Source organism: Schistocerca piceifrons, chromosome 3, assembly GCF_021461385.2.
Source record: "Schistocerca piceifrons isolate TAMUIC-IGC-003096 chromosome 3, iqSchPice1.1, whole genome shotgun sequence".
In the NCBI taxonomy this organism is placed as follows: Eukaryota; Metazoa; Arthropoda; class Insecta; order Orthoptera; family Acrididae; genus Schistocerca; species Schistocerca piceifrons.
This window is the reverse complement of record NC_060140.1, coordinates 288984644-288998701: the sequence shown is the minus strand read 5'-3', so window position 1 is coordinate 288998701 and position 14058 is coordinate 288984644. Positions and strand designations below refer to the sequence as shown.

Genomic DNA, 14058 nt, shown 5'->3' with positions numbered 1-14058 from the left:
ACAGGCTGCTTTTTGAATGTAAACATTTTATTTTTTTACAAACCTTTTCATAATGTGCTGCATTTTATCAGCTAATATGACAACTTAGCATGAGGTTCCAACTCACAGTGAACATGTTTTGTAACAATGTTTGAAGGCCAGAAGATGGCAGCAAAGCCTGGCGAAACTGGCTGTCAAAAATAAATAAGTATTTATGTGATCTTGGTTATATGTGGATACTGGACATGTTTCACTACTATGAAGGGTAACATAAGGGTTGTGAAACATTAGCATAGAAGTCTCCATTTTGTTGTCCAGCTCTACAGCCAACATTTTGGCGGTGGGTCCTTATCAACAGAAGCTTGCAGGATTTCCACTCACTGTTGATGATGAAAGGAAGACAGCTGATAAAGTGTGAGACATACTTGAGCAACAGTGCCTCAGACTCCTTGTGGATAGCATGTCAAGAGGGATCCAAACATATTACAATGCGTGTAGTGGAGCAACTTGGAATTGAATGTTACCCAACAGCAGACTTTGATGTCATAGTTGTGAAAATATTTGCACTATTAAATAAACGTCTTTTATTTTGGTTGTAGTTTTGTTTTTCTTTCACAATAAAATTATTTTTTATGTTTCATAAGGCTTAGTCTGTTATTTCTTAGATTTTTTAAATTTTAATGCTGTTGATAGAAAACTTTGTTTGAGACGTTTATATGTCATCAAAGTTATTTGTATTGTAGACTTATTTTGAAGTGTGCCTTTCATGTTTGGCTTTATATGTCTGCTTTGCTAACAAACTCTTCTCTTTTATTACCATGTAAACTGACTATTATATTTCCTTTCGGTGATAATGTTGTGCAGCAGGTTCTGACATTCCCATACTATTTCATCTCATAGTGTTCTTCGCAACTAGTGAACAGTCTATGAAGATATTATCTGTGAATGTGCTACTGGTTTTATGGGCCTTAGCTTGATACTGACTTTATCTGGCTGCAGGACTCTAGTAGACCTGTCAACATACTGGACCATGGAGAATCACTTGAAAAGTTAATTTTGAAATCTCCACATGAAAGTAACTTTGCGTGTTTTGCAAGGACTGAGCTTAATGTAGTTTCAAACCTGGAGAGTAAAATACTGCATTCTGAACTGGAATGTCTTTAAAGGAGATGCAAATACTCCATCACAGCTTTTAAATGCTTGTTCTGCAAAATATTTTTGTATGTCAATATTTTTGAATAAAGTCAATATAATGGAAGGAAACATTCCACGTGGGAAAAATTATATATAAAAACAAAGATGAGGTGATTTACCGAACAAAAGCGCTGGCAGGTCGATAGACACACAAACAAACACAAACATACACACAAAATTCAAGCTTTCGCAACAAACTGTTGCCTCATCAGGAAAGAGGGAAGGAGAGGGGAAGACGAAAGGAAGTGGGTTTTAAGGGAGAGGGTAAGGAGTTATTCCAATCCCGGGAGCGGAAAGACTTACCTTAGGGGGAAAAAAGGACAGGTATACACTCGCACACACGCACATATCCATCCACACATACAGACACAAGCAGACATATTTAAAGACCGTCTTTAAATATGTCTGCTTGTGTCTGTATGTGTGGATGGATATGTGCGTGTGTGCGAGTGTATACCTGTCCTTTTTTCCCCCTAAGGTAAGTCTTTCCGCTCCCGGGATTGGAATGACTCCTTACCCTCTCCCTTAAAACCCACTTCCTTTCGTCTTCCCCTCTCCTTCCCTCTTTCCTGATGAGGCAACAGTTTGTTGCGAAAGCTTGAATTTTGTGTGTATGTTTGTGTTTGTTTGTGTGTCTATCGACCTGCCAGCGCTTTTGTTCGGTAAGTCACCTCATCTTTGTTTTTATATATAATTTTTGAATAAAGTATTATATTTGGCATCAATGATCACTCTACCCCTTCTACAAAAACTCTTCACCCAAAAATTGCGTAAGATATATCTCTGTATAAGAAACCTAGAAGTCTTCTCTACAAATATCATTTATTTATCACATGTCATTATTACAAATCACATTGATGAATATAAGCAAAGAATAACATCCTTATGGAAACATCAAGGTTATGTGTGGTGTCAAATGAACCATCAGTCATATTCAGAAAGTCTTTAAACTGTCTGATGTAGGCTCTTAATGAACATGTCTGTACTGTATGCTTGATTATCTGCCTTTCTGATCCACAGTTGCACATTGTAACTGTATTTAGTTTCCATTTATACCATGAGTTCACACATTTACATTGGTTAGTTTTAATTTCACATGGCTGTATCCAGGATTTTCTCTGCAGCTCAAAGCTGTTTATTTTTTCGGAGATTTCTTGAGATCTGTAGCACTAGCTTCTCAGGTTTTCTCCCAGTGTTACACAATATCAAAGTTATTATTTTCAAAGCAAATAGCTTTTGAAAATAATTTTTCTAGTGCGGAGTCATTTAATATTCATGTAATCAGAGAATGAATGAAAAAGCTAGAAGGTAGAAGTACTCTTAATCATGCTCAAAATCAACTGCAATGTGTGGTATAGCTTCATGGGTGTTTTCCTGGTGTAGAAAATATTAAGCCAGATGAGGTTGCAGCATTCTCCTACTGAATAAATCAGAGCTAAAGCTGTTGTTTGTAACTAGATGCTGTAGAGCCCCATTTGGTGCTACATAGCTATTGTAAGGTGTTATACCTTGTACAGAGTTTTTCAGCCATCTTTGTAAGGTTTTCCTTATAGAATTGAAGCAAAATTCTACAAAAACAGTGATTGGGGATACAAATAATCTTGGAGTCTAGGTTGACCAGCAGTTCATGAACACTGTCCTTAATTCCCCATGTATTTCGATGAAACAGTCTTAATAAGCTTCTGTATGCATTACCACTTACTGTACAAATTTTTCCCATTAAAGAACACTTCTTCTATAAAGATACCTCTTAAATGATTCCATCATAAAAAAGGTCTTGTGTTTTATCAGTTATAATAAAAATGTGGCTTTGACTGGGCGCAGGTCCACTAACTGAATTATTACTTATAAGTTTAAACAACATTTCATTCCCAGTGGCATTGAGGGGCAAATCATGTATACTATAACCTGACACAGGGGTCAGTTCCAGAATGAAGCTCTCTCTTTCCAGTGGAGTGTGTACTATTTTAAAACTTCCTGACAGGTTAATAGTGTATACTAGGTCATCCTAGATCCACAGGGTATGAACGTGACTCATTTGACACCATCGAATTGTTAATCTTGTCAGCAGTCAACAGCACAAATTAAAGTTTCATATTAACTCATTTTGGGTTGACCATAGCTTGGCAGTGCTGTACAAAGTGGACAATATTGGTGAAAGGCTGAGTTTTACCCTTATCCAAGTTATCACTCATATTATAAGCTCAGTTTCTATCAAGGCTCATGAATTAATCTTTCACTATCGCACAGTACGTATGTTGTTCTGAAACTTCCTGACAGATTAAAATTGTATGCTGGACCAGAATTCAAACACAAAACCTTGCTTGTCAAATGTAACCAAAGTAATAAGTGATTGTTTCCTTGGCACTGCTTTGTAAACAGAAATTTTTATTGGTTTCAGTTCATCTTTGAACACCCACATAAGTGATTGCTGCTTATTTTGGAATGTTACTATCCTGGATTTTCCTCAGTGGTCTCACTGCTGCTTCCTGATGTCTGGTTGCTTGCTGTAATTTGGTTTTGTACCAAGTTTGAAATGCTGGAGACAATAATGCATTAGTTAACTTGACACATTTCCTCTATTATTATCACTCTTAACATGCAATGTTAAGCTTTTCTACAACAATTCATACAGAATATTAATCACAGGCTAGTACAGTGACTAAACAATGAAATATTTCGACAGTGGCAACTTTTATTCCCCAATTCTTATTGTCACATGACCTAAAGTTAAATTTGCTTGTGAAGGAACAATAACTGTTCAAATTTTCATTAGTGATCAATTTTACACTATTAACAAACTAACTGAAGCAGAAGTGTTCACTTTTTGGGGAAGATTATTATTGAAACAAAATGTGACTACATAATATTACCTAATTGATTTCCAAACATCAACATTGACTGGGAGATATTGACTTCATGCAAAGACAGACTGACTGTGGCATTATCCATTACTTACATTTATGGACATGAGTAATAATAAATTTCCAAATATAAACATACACATTGATTATTGATACAAAAGAAAGTAAATATAGGGAGTACAAAATTATACTGTGCAAAATAGTGATTTTGTTTAACTGTGAGGTTGTATAATGAGAAAATTAATAAGATAATAGGAACTATGTTGTGAATAAATACAATGTATGCTCTCATGAAGATTCATAATTCCCATTTACAATTTATGTGAGATACTAACTCAGCAGTAACGACTAAAATCACATTTTTCAACATTTTTATAATCAACCACCTTTAGAAAAGACTGTTTACAAGGATCTTCATGTTGTAGTGTGTTGAGTTTCATGCAGAAATCAAGGCTGAGCCATGGTAGATTTATGTGGTTAAAGAAGACACATGTATCACTGATCATTGATGCATCATTTGTGCATCTGCACATAGTTTGTCCTTTGAAGCTTTACCACATTGTAATGCAATTTTGTACATTTTGGGAGTGACAATTTTTGTGAGAAATGATAGTCACTTTACCGTAAAAAATGTTATCACTCAGAATAATATCTACTGTGGGAGTATCTTAAAAAGACTGGGGGTTGCTCCTTTCATGGGTCATTGTTGATACAGGTTGATTTTCCTCAGAAGATGCATAAGGTGGCTACATATACATGAACTGAACTTTTAAGAGATTCTCTTCTGGTCACAGACATACAGTCAACAAAGAGAAAGAATTCCTCTCAACTGAGATTTTACTGGCCGTGCTTCAGCATCATTCTCAGCCTAAAGTTTTAACTTCTGCTACAGAAGACATTGCCAAAGTTTGTTCAGTTCAATAATTTGAATTCTCTGATGTTATTCCTTCTAAAAATAAATGCTTTGGCCTAGTAGTGACAATAAAAAATCGCAATTAATTTATACTAAAAAATGCTTTAGTCTGTGTTTTAAATCCCATAAATCACTTGTTGGTTGGTTGGTTGATTTGGGGCAGGGGAAAAAACAACAAGGTAATCAGTCCCATCAGATGAGGGAAGGATGAGGAAGGAAATTGGCCATGACCTTTCAGAACCATCCTGGCATTTGCCTGAAGCAATTTAGGGAAATCACGGAAACCCAAATCAGGATGGCCGTACACGGTGCTATCCACTGTGCCAACTCACTTGATCATAAATCATACATATAACTAAGGAAGTAAATGTCAGGCACAAAAATCAGTTTTGCCACATTTATTGCTATGACAGAAAGCTGCTTCATTTTTATTCATTAAAAAGAATCTAAATGTTGTGAAATAAATATTGAAGCAGTTTGTATTAACGTATCACTGTCTTTATTTTTATAATGTTGATGGATTCTTCATCACATCATCAATCTAAGTTATAGCCTGAATACTTCAAGCTTTTTGCTGTAACAACTTTATACAGATGTAAGTGACAGTTTTTCTGAAAGAAGTATCATTGAAAATACAGCATGTAAATGGCATAATATACACTATGTGATCAAAAGTATCTGGACACCTGGCTGAAAATGACTTACAAATTTATGGCGCCCTCCATCGGTAATGCTGAAATTCACTATGGTGTTAGCCAACCCTTAGCCTTGATGAGAGCTTCCACTCTCTCAGGCATATGTTCAATCAGGTGCTGGAAAGTTTCTTGGGGAATGGCAGCCCATTTGCTGCACTTAGGAGAGATATTGATGTCGGTTTGTGAAGCCTGGCATGAAGTCGGTGTTCCAGAACAAAAGTGTTTTATAGGATACAGGTCAGGACTCTGTGCAGGCCAGTCCATAGCAGGGATGTTATTGTCATGCAATCAGTCCCTGCCACAGGCCGTGCATTATGAACAGGTGCTCGATCATGTTGAAAGATGCAACTGCTATCCCTGAATTGCTCTTCAACTGTGGGAAGCAAGAAGGTGCTTGAAACATCAAAATAGGCCTGTGCTGTGATAGTGTCATACAAAACAACAAGGGGTGCAAGCCCACTCCATGAAAAACATTACCACATCATAACAACACCACTCTGAATTTTACTATTGGCATTACACACACTAGCAGATGACGTTCACTGGGCATTCGCCATACCCACAGCCTGCTCTGGATCATCACATTGTGTACCGTGATTCGCCACTCCACACAATATTTTTCCACTGTTCAATAGCACAATGTTTACACTCCTTACACCAAGCTAGGCATTGTTTGGCGTTTATGGGCATGATGTATGGCTTATGAGCAGCTGCTCCACCGTGAAATCCAAATTTTCTCACCTCCTGCCCAACAGTCATAGTACTTGCAGTGGATCCTGATGCAGTTTGGAATTCCTGTGTGATGGTCTGAATGGATGTCTACCTATTACACATTACAATCCTCTTCAACTGTCAGTGGTCTCTGTCAGTCAACAGACAAGGTCTGCCTGTATGCTTTTGTGGTGTACATGTCCCTTCACTTAATAAAACATTCTCGGGTTTCAAGCCGCGTCAAGTGGTTTACTGCCGACGAGCTTTCAGCAGAGATCTCCTCTGCCATTGTCAAGTGGATGACTGTCGGGTGATTGTCATTTCCGTGCTTATATAGCCACACTGTCACTCGAGACGTCACTCGTGACATCACTTGTGCTCAGTCCTGCACCATGCATGGTAATGTTTTGGCCGTGCGACTACCGGGTTCGCTTCAGCTCCCTCAGCACCAGATCCCACACTGTACTCAGCTGCATTCCACTGTCTCTACTGAGTGTGTTGTCAGACATTCTAATCTCTATGGCCTCATTTATCATGCTATCCCAGAAGCCATTAGTCCATTTCATAATAGACGTCATTTTCCAGAGCATGTTCTGCTACAGCAGACTTTTCAGGATAGCGCAGACAGTAACACCTTTCATGTTCTATGCAGTGCTGTTCAATAGTGTGAACAGTGTGGATGACATAGAACTGCCCACATCCACACAGTATCTTGTAAATTCCTGACATTCTCAGGCCTACATCATCTTTCACAGATTTCATTAGTTGCCAGATCTTTGCCAGAGGCCCGAAGATTGTGTCTATTTTATGCCTCTCCAGTAGCCGATCAATCTTCCCTGTTGTTGAACCACAAAACGGTAAGAATGCAACCTGCTTGGTGTCTTCTTCAGAGGTCTTCTACCATTGGGACTTGGATGACACTGCTTGTAAGAGCTGTTTGTCGTTGCAACCATTTCCCTTAAAAACTTTGCGTAAGTGGCTCAAATCTCTCAGAACATTTTCAGCATCTGAGGCAGTTTCAGCTCGATGTACTAAGGTCCTCAGAAGCGACTGTTTCTGTGCTGGGTGATGGAAGCTGGCGGCGTGCAGATACCAATCCGTGTGGGTAGGCTTGGGGTAAATGCTATGACCTAAAGACCCATTGGGTTTATGGCAGCAAGCACGTCTAAGAACAGCAGGGAACCCTCTTTCTCTACCTCCATTGTGAAGTTGATGTAGTCATTGATGCTGTTGAGGTGCTCCAGGAACTCTTCTGACTTGTCATGTCCATGTGACCAAATGACAAAGGTATCATCGACGTAGCGATAAAAACGGCTCGGCTTTGCAGGAGCCATGTCCAAGGCGATGTCTTTGAAATACTCCATAAAGAGGTTGGCTACTACTGGAGTTAATGGACTTACCATCACTACGCCGTCAGTTTGGTTAAAATATTCTCCATCCTGTATGATATATGATGACACCAGAGTGTGCCTAAATAAATCCATGATGGTGTCATCAAAGAGCTGGGACAGCAAGTCAGTAGAGTCTGTGATGAGGACACGTGAATAAAGAAACCACATCGAAGCTAACCATAATATACCCTTCAGCAAGTTGCAGACCTTTAATCCGATTGATGAAGTCCGCCGAATTCATTATATGGCATCCACAGTGTCCAACATGTGTAGAGGGTAGGCTGGCCAGATGTTTAGCAAGTTTATAGGTCGGCGATCCAATGGTACTCACTATCAGCCTCAAGGTGTGTCCATCTCTCTAACTAACTAACTGCTTATGCGCCCAAAAATCAGAGTTACAAGTACGTCAAAGATCATAGTGACAAAAGAAAGAATACACATAAGACTAATATCATCGCAATACAAACATATCGATATATCAAAGTACCTCTACATTAAAGAAATCAAATCTGAATGTTGTCTTAGAAATACGTCAACTACTTTACAGAAACACAGTAGAATATTGCTGGTATCGAGAGGTTGAGTTGAGGTGCCGTAATGGTTACGTAATTCAAGTACCATTACAATGTGGGCAGTGTTGGTGCCTTGCGGAGGAGATTCTTCATAGTATTTTCTTCCAGCGATGACCGTTTGAGAAGCTCTGAAGTCTTCCTCACTATTCTGGGTGTTGGTTTCTGAGGTAATTTTTGGTATGTGTCTTCCTCAAACATCCGTCTGATTTTTGCGTCATAGTCGGCTCGTTCCATTAAGACAGCAGCATTGCCCTTGTCAGCTGGTAGGACTGAAATATGTTCACTATTTTTATATACTTGAATTTCGCATATTTCATGACAGTACTCACTTTTCCGTGAAATGTTTATAAGATGATATTTGACTTTTTTGTGTTGCTTCAGTTGTCTAGTGAAAGTATGATTCCATAATGCTGTTTCGTCAGCTGTGGAAATGTCCTGGTTCAATGCATTTGCCTCATTTTTGGTACTTCAAATACCATTTTTCTGAATGTGCTTCCTTCTTGATGTTTATATAAAAAGGTAGTAGAATAACTCATTTTTGCTGGTCACTTGCAAATTATTATAACGGGGACCAGTACATTGTTCCACCATGACACACCGAGAGTTCACTGCCGACTGACTACGATCAAAGACTCCAGCATCAAAGACATTTCACACAACACACAAGCTTCCACTTGTAACCAGTCTCTTTGATATTCTTTGTCACATCTACTAATATTAATCAATATGCTGTCACTCTCAAACATATAAGCAAATTAGCATAAAATAAGGCAAATTACAATTCACAAAAAATATTCTGACAAAAATATAAGAAAACATTTACAACCTCCCTCATTAGATCTGGTATAGACAAATCCAGTAGAAAATAACACATCTAATCTCCCAGATCCATTACAGGACAACAGTGAGAGGATCATTCTGGAGAGCATGGAGGCCACTGTGTTCAGCTCTAGTCATGTTTGAAGCTGGTGGTTTGGATTTTAAAAGAACACAGCTCGTTTCTCTATGAATTTCCTCAGCCACATCACTTGTAAACTTACAAACCGCTTGTTCAACACCACTCAATATGTCAGCGAAGGGGATGCTTTGTGGTGAAGGAGCAAAGTTAAGTCCCTTCTAGTGAGTACCATCAGATCGCTGACCTACAAACTTGCTACACATCTGGCCAGCCTCCTCTCTATGCATGTCGGACACTGTGGACACCACATAAAGAATGTGACTGACTTCATCTATCAGACTAAAGGTCTGCGACTTGCTGAAGCGGATATTATGGTTAGCTTTGATGTGGTTTCTTTATTCATGTGTGTCCCCATCACAGACTCCATTGACTTGCTGTCCCATCTCTTTGACGACACCATTGTGGATTTATTTAAGCACACTCTGACGTCATCATATTTATTACATGATGGAGAATATTTTAATGAAACTGACGGCATGGCAATGGGAAGTACATTAGCTCCAGTAATAGCCAACCTCTTTATGGAGCATTTCAAAGACTTAGCCTTGGACACGGCTCCTGCAAACCCAAGCTGTTTTTATCGCTACATTGACGGTACCTTCGTCATTTGGCCACATGGTCAAAAAAAGTTAGAAGAGTTCCTGGAGCATCTCAACAGCCTCCATGACCACATCAACTTCACAATGGAAACAGAGAAGGGGGGTTCCCTGCTGTTCTTGGACGTGCTTGCCACCATAAACCCAATGGTTCTCTAGGTCATAGCATTTACCACAAGCCCACCCACACGGATCGGTATCTGCATGCCACCAGCTTCCATCACACAGCACAGAAACAGTCACTTCTGAGGACCTTAATACATCAAGCTGAAACCATCTCAGACGCTGAAAACTTGCCGAGGGAATTGAGCCACTTACGCAAAGTTTTTAAGGGAAACAGTTACAACAACAAACAGATCTCACAAGCAGTGTCATCCGAGCCTCAAAGGAAGAAGACCTCTGAAGTAGACACCAAGCAGGTTGCATTCTTACCGTATTTTGGTTTGACAACAGGGAAGATTAGTCGGATCCTGAAGAGGCATAAAATAGACACAATCTTGTGGCCTCCGACAAAGATCTGGCAACTAATGAAATCTGTGAAAGACAATGTAGGACTCAGAATGCCAGGAATTTACAAGATACCATGTGGATGTGGGCAGTTCAATGTCAGCCAGAGTGTTCACACTATTGAACAACGCCGCATAGAACAAGGAAGGTCTTACTGTCTGTGCTATCCCAAAAAGTCAGCTGTAGCAGAACATGCTCTGAAAAACGAACACCAAATTTCATTCGATGAGATGTCTATTATTAAACGCACTAATGGCTTCTGAGATAGCATTATAAATGAGGCCATAGAGATTAGAATTTCTGACAACACTTTCAATAGAGACAGTGGATTGCAGCTGAGTACAGCATGGGATCCGGTGTTGAGGGAGTTGAAGGGGGCCCAGTGGTCGCACAGCCAAAACATTACCATATATGGTGCGAGACCGAGCACCAGTGACATCACGAGCAACGGTGCGGCTATATAAGCACAGCAATGTGGGCAGTAAACCACTTAACGCAGGTTGAAACCCGAGAAAGTTGTATTAACAGATATCATTGTGAAAGCATGCATTCATACATGTCCCTTCACGTTTCCACTTCACCATCACATTGGAAATGTGGACCTAGGGATGTTTAGGAGTGTGGAAATCTTGCATACAGATGTATGACACAAGTGACTCCCAATCACCTGACCACGTTAGAAGTCCGTGAGTTCCGTGGAGCACCTCATTTGGCTCTCTCATGATGTCTAATGACTACTGAGGTTGCTGATGTGGAGTACCTGGCAGTAGATGGCAGCACAATGCACCTAATATTAAAAACGTATGTTTTTAGGGGTGTCCGGATATTTTTGATCATATAGTGTAAAAGTGTGTGTGTGTGTGTGTGTGTGTGTGAGAACTTGTGCATGTTTCGGAGAGAGAGAACTGACATATTTTTGGGGGTACCCCTAATATTCTGGTCTCTTAATGTTACATTGTATATCATTTATTTATCCTTCTCTGCCTTATAAATCTTTTCTGTGTGCTGTTTTTGTTTCCTTGTAAAATTTGTGCAGTTATTTACCTAAATCTGTACTGTACTGTAAAATCTAGTACATCATTATATTTTTACTCATAAAGTTTTTTTGTTTGTCTGTAACAGTCACACACCCAGTATATAATATAGATGATTCTTCTCACATTATAGAAAAAAATTGTAAATAATGTGGACTGGAACATGCCCTTCACTGACATTGCTTCCTAAAAAAATTTCCCCATTGATAATTTAATTTCTTTTTCTAATTTAATTTTTTACATTGCTCTTTGTGCAGTCTGGAGCTCTCTTAGCCTTGGGAGTTGTTAACTGTGGTGTAAGAAATGAATGTGAACCAGCAAAAGCACTGCTGATGGATTATGTTTTACATGACAGCAATATACTACGTATTGGATCAGTTCTAGGTGATTATCAAATTCATTTACATTCTGCTATTTACCATAAAATATAAAATAATTTTTTACCAAAGTAACTATAGCAACGTTTTTGAAAAATTTGGAGAGCCAGGACAAAGTTAATGAAATTGTAGAGAAGAATATTTTGTTTCCTGGCTGTAATAATAAAGTTGCACCTGCATATGAGGAATTAACATGAAAAATGAAAAATAGCCTAAAATTATAATTGATAATGGTCAGATTATCACTTCATATTTATTTAGTACTGTAACACTTAAGAGCAACAGAATGAAAAGTAATTGCTGTTTGTAGAGAGTGGAAATCGGCTTTGTCAGATATCATGTTTCATTCTATTGCACCAAAATAATTATAAAAAATGTGTGGTTCTTACTAATAAATAACTTATCAGCATCTCAACATATTTATTATATATGGCAAAAAAAATTGCTCCTATATGGTAGACAGCAGCACAGTCATGTGAAGTAACATTGTTTTTCTGTAAAAATTAGTTAATCTGTTTCAGAGCCTCATGTATAATTACGACTTGTTCCATATCCATGAAATTCTCTTGTATACTGGATCAACAAAATATGAATTAATTAATAAATAAACCATGATGAGAAAATACTGTATGAATGTATATTCATTTCTTAATGGTTTCCAAGGAACAACAATTTAAAACTTGTGTCATTAGCAGTGTTGGGCAGTTAAATGTGTACATTATTTGTATTGATATTTGTTGACCACTTGCAGAAAGGAATGACATGGCAGATTGTATTGTTAACCTCACTGAGTTAAAAAAAATTAAATAACTTAGTAGTGCATTTTGTATTCCGTTCTGTAATGCCAGCAATGATCATACACAAAGATCCATTATATGATGAAAAATCTGCTTATGTAGATGAGAGGGCCATTGAAAGTGCTATACAGTCATGTGTATGTCTACAATAACTGCAGTAAGACTGTGAGGTCATCTGTTTAAGAATGTCAGTGGTAGTTTCTTGTGTGAAGAAGACTACAAAGAGCAGTGTTTCCTGTGATTTCCAACTTTAGTGTGAATATGAATTTCTCACAGTATACTTGTTATATTTGAACACCAAATCAACATAATGTACATGATAGAGAACGCTGTGCTAGCAACTGATTGTTGCTCAACAAATGTCTGTGGAAAATTTTTGCACAACTAGGTATTTCAAAAATTGCTGGCATGTATGCCAATTTGTGTATGCAGAGAATGCCAGCTAGATGGCATTTTATGTCTGGGTAATTATTAATGATGGATTGATTGAACACGTTATGTTTATGAGTAAACTAGTGTTTTCCCTCTGTGGAGCCAACAGAAGTCACAATTGTGACATGAACAGATGAAAATTGTAATATGAAATGTAACAACAGAGTGGATAATAATTTTCAGTCTTGTTTTGCAATTATGATCTAGTGTATTTTTATTTACAACAGAGTCATTAATCCAGGTTTTTAATGACCAATCTTAGTGAAGCACAATATCTGCAGTTTCTTTTGAGAACTTTTGCTGGGTTACTTAAAATATGCTCTTATCACAGATAGAGATGGAATTTACTAGCAATAAAAGAATAAAGCATATACAGAAAGATTCAAAAGAAAGTATTCATGTGATTACAGTAATGACTTTATTTTGGAAATCTGGATATAGACTGAAAGATTAGCTCTCACAGTTTCTGTGGACATTCACAGGCATTTGGTGTGGGCTCCATTTGTGAAATGACAAATGTCCATTCGATGTTGTATTTTGCCAGACCCAATACAATGTAACTTGATCAATGGATCTAGGTTAGCTGCTATAACTCCTGTGGAAAATAGGGGTTTGTAAACCATGCTCTTCACACATTCCCAAAAGAAAAAAAACATTGGTGTTGGGTCAGGTGATCCAGGAGGCCACAACAAGAACAACGCATCATTTGACCCAGCATGACCAATCCAGCACTGAGGAAGATTGTTATTGAGGTGACTGCATACAAGGTTAGAGCAATGTGGAAGGGCTTGGTCCTGGTGCTAAATGAGGCAGCAACCATAGAGAAAGCATATCGAGATAGGTTGTGTCTGTAATGGTAGAATCTGTGAAGAAGAGAGGACCGGTTACTCTGCAATTGGTTATTCCAAAGAAAACATTCAGTTTTGAGACTTATGTTCATATTCCACAGAGGTATTTGTATTTTTTGTACTCCATATTCTCAAATGATGCTTGTTCACTTTGCCACTTAAGTGAAGTGTAGCTTCGTCAGTGAACACA

At 38.2% G+C, this 14058-nt stretch overlaps 1 protein-coding gene across 1 annotated transcript in view; it reads left to right on the top strand.

The window, feature by feature from the left end:
* LOC124788594 (26S proteasome non-ATPase regulatory subunit 2-like) overlaps positions 1-14058 on the top strand; it is a 205575-nt gene that overhangs the window by 122305 nt on the left and 69212 nt on the right. Inside the window, exon 12 of the mRNA XM_047255864.1 lies at positions 11672-11798. Coding sequence (XP_047111820.1) covers positions 11672-11798 — 127 coding nt within the window. The remainder of the gene's footprint in view (positions 1-11671; positions 11799-14058) is intronic.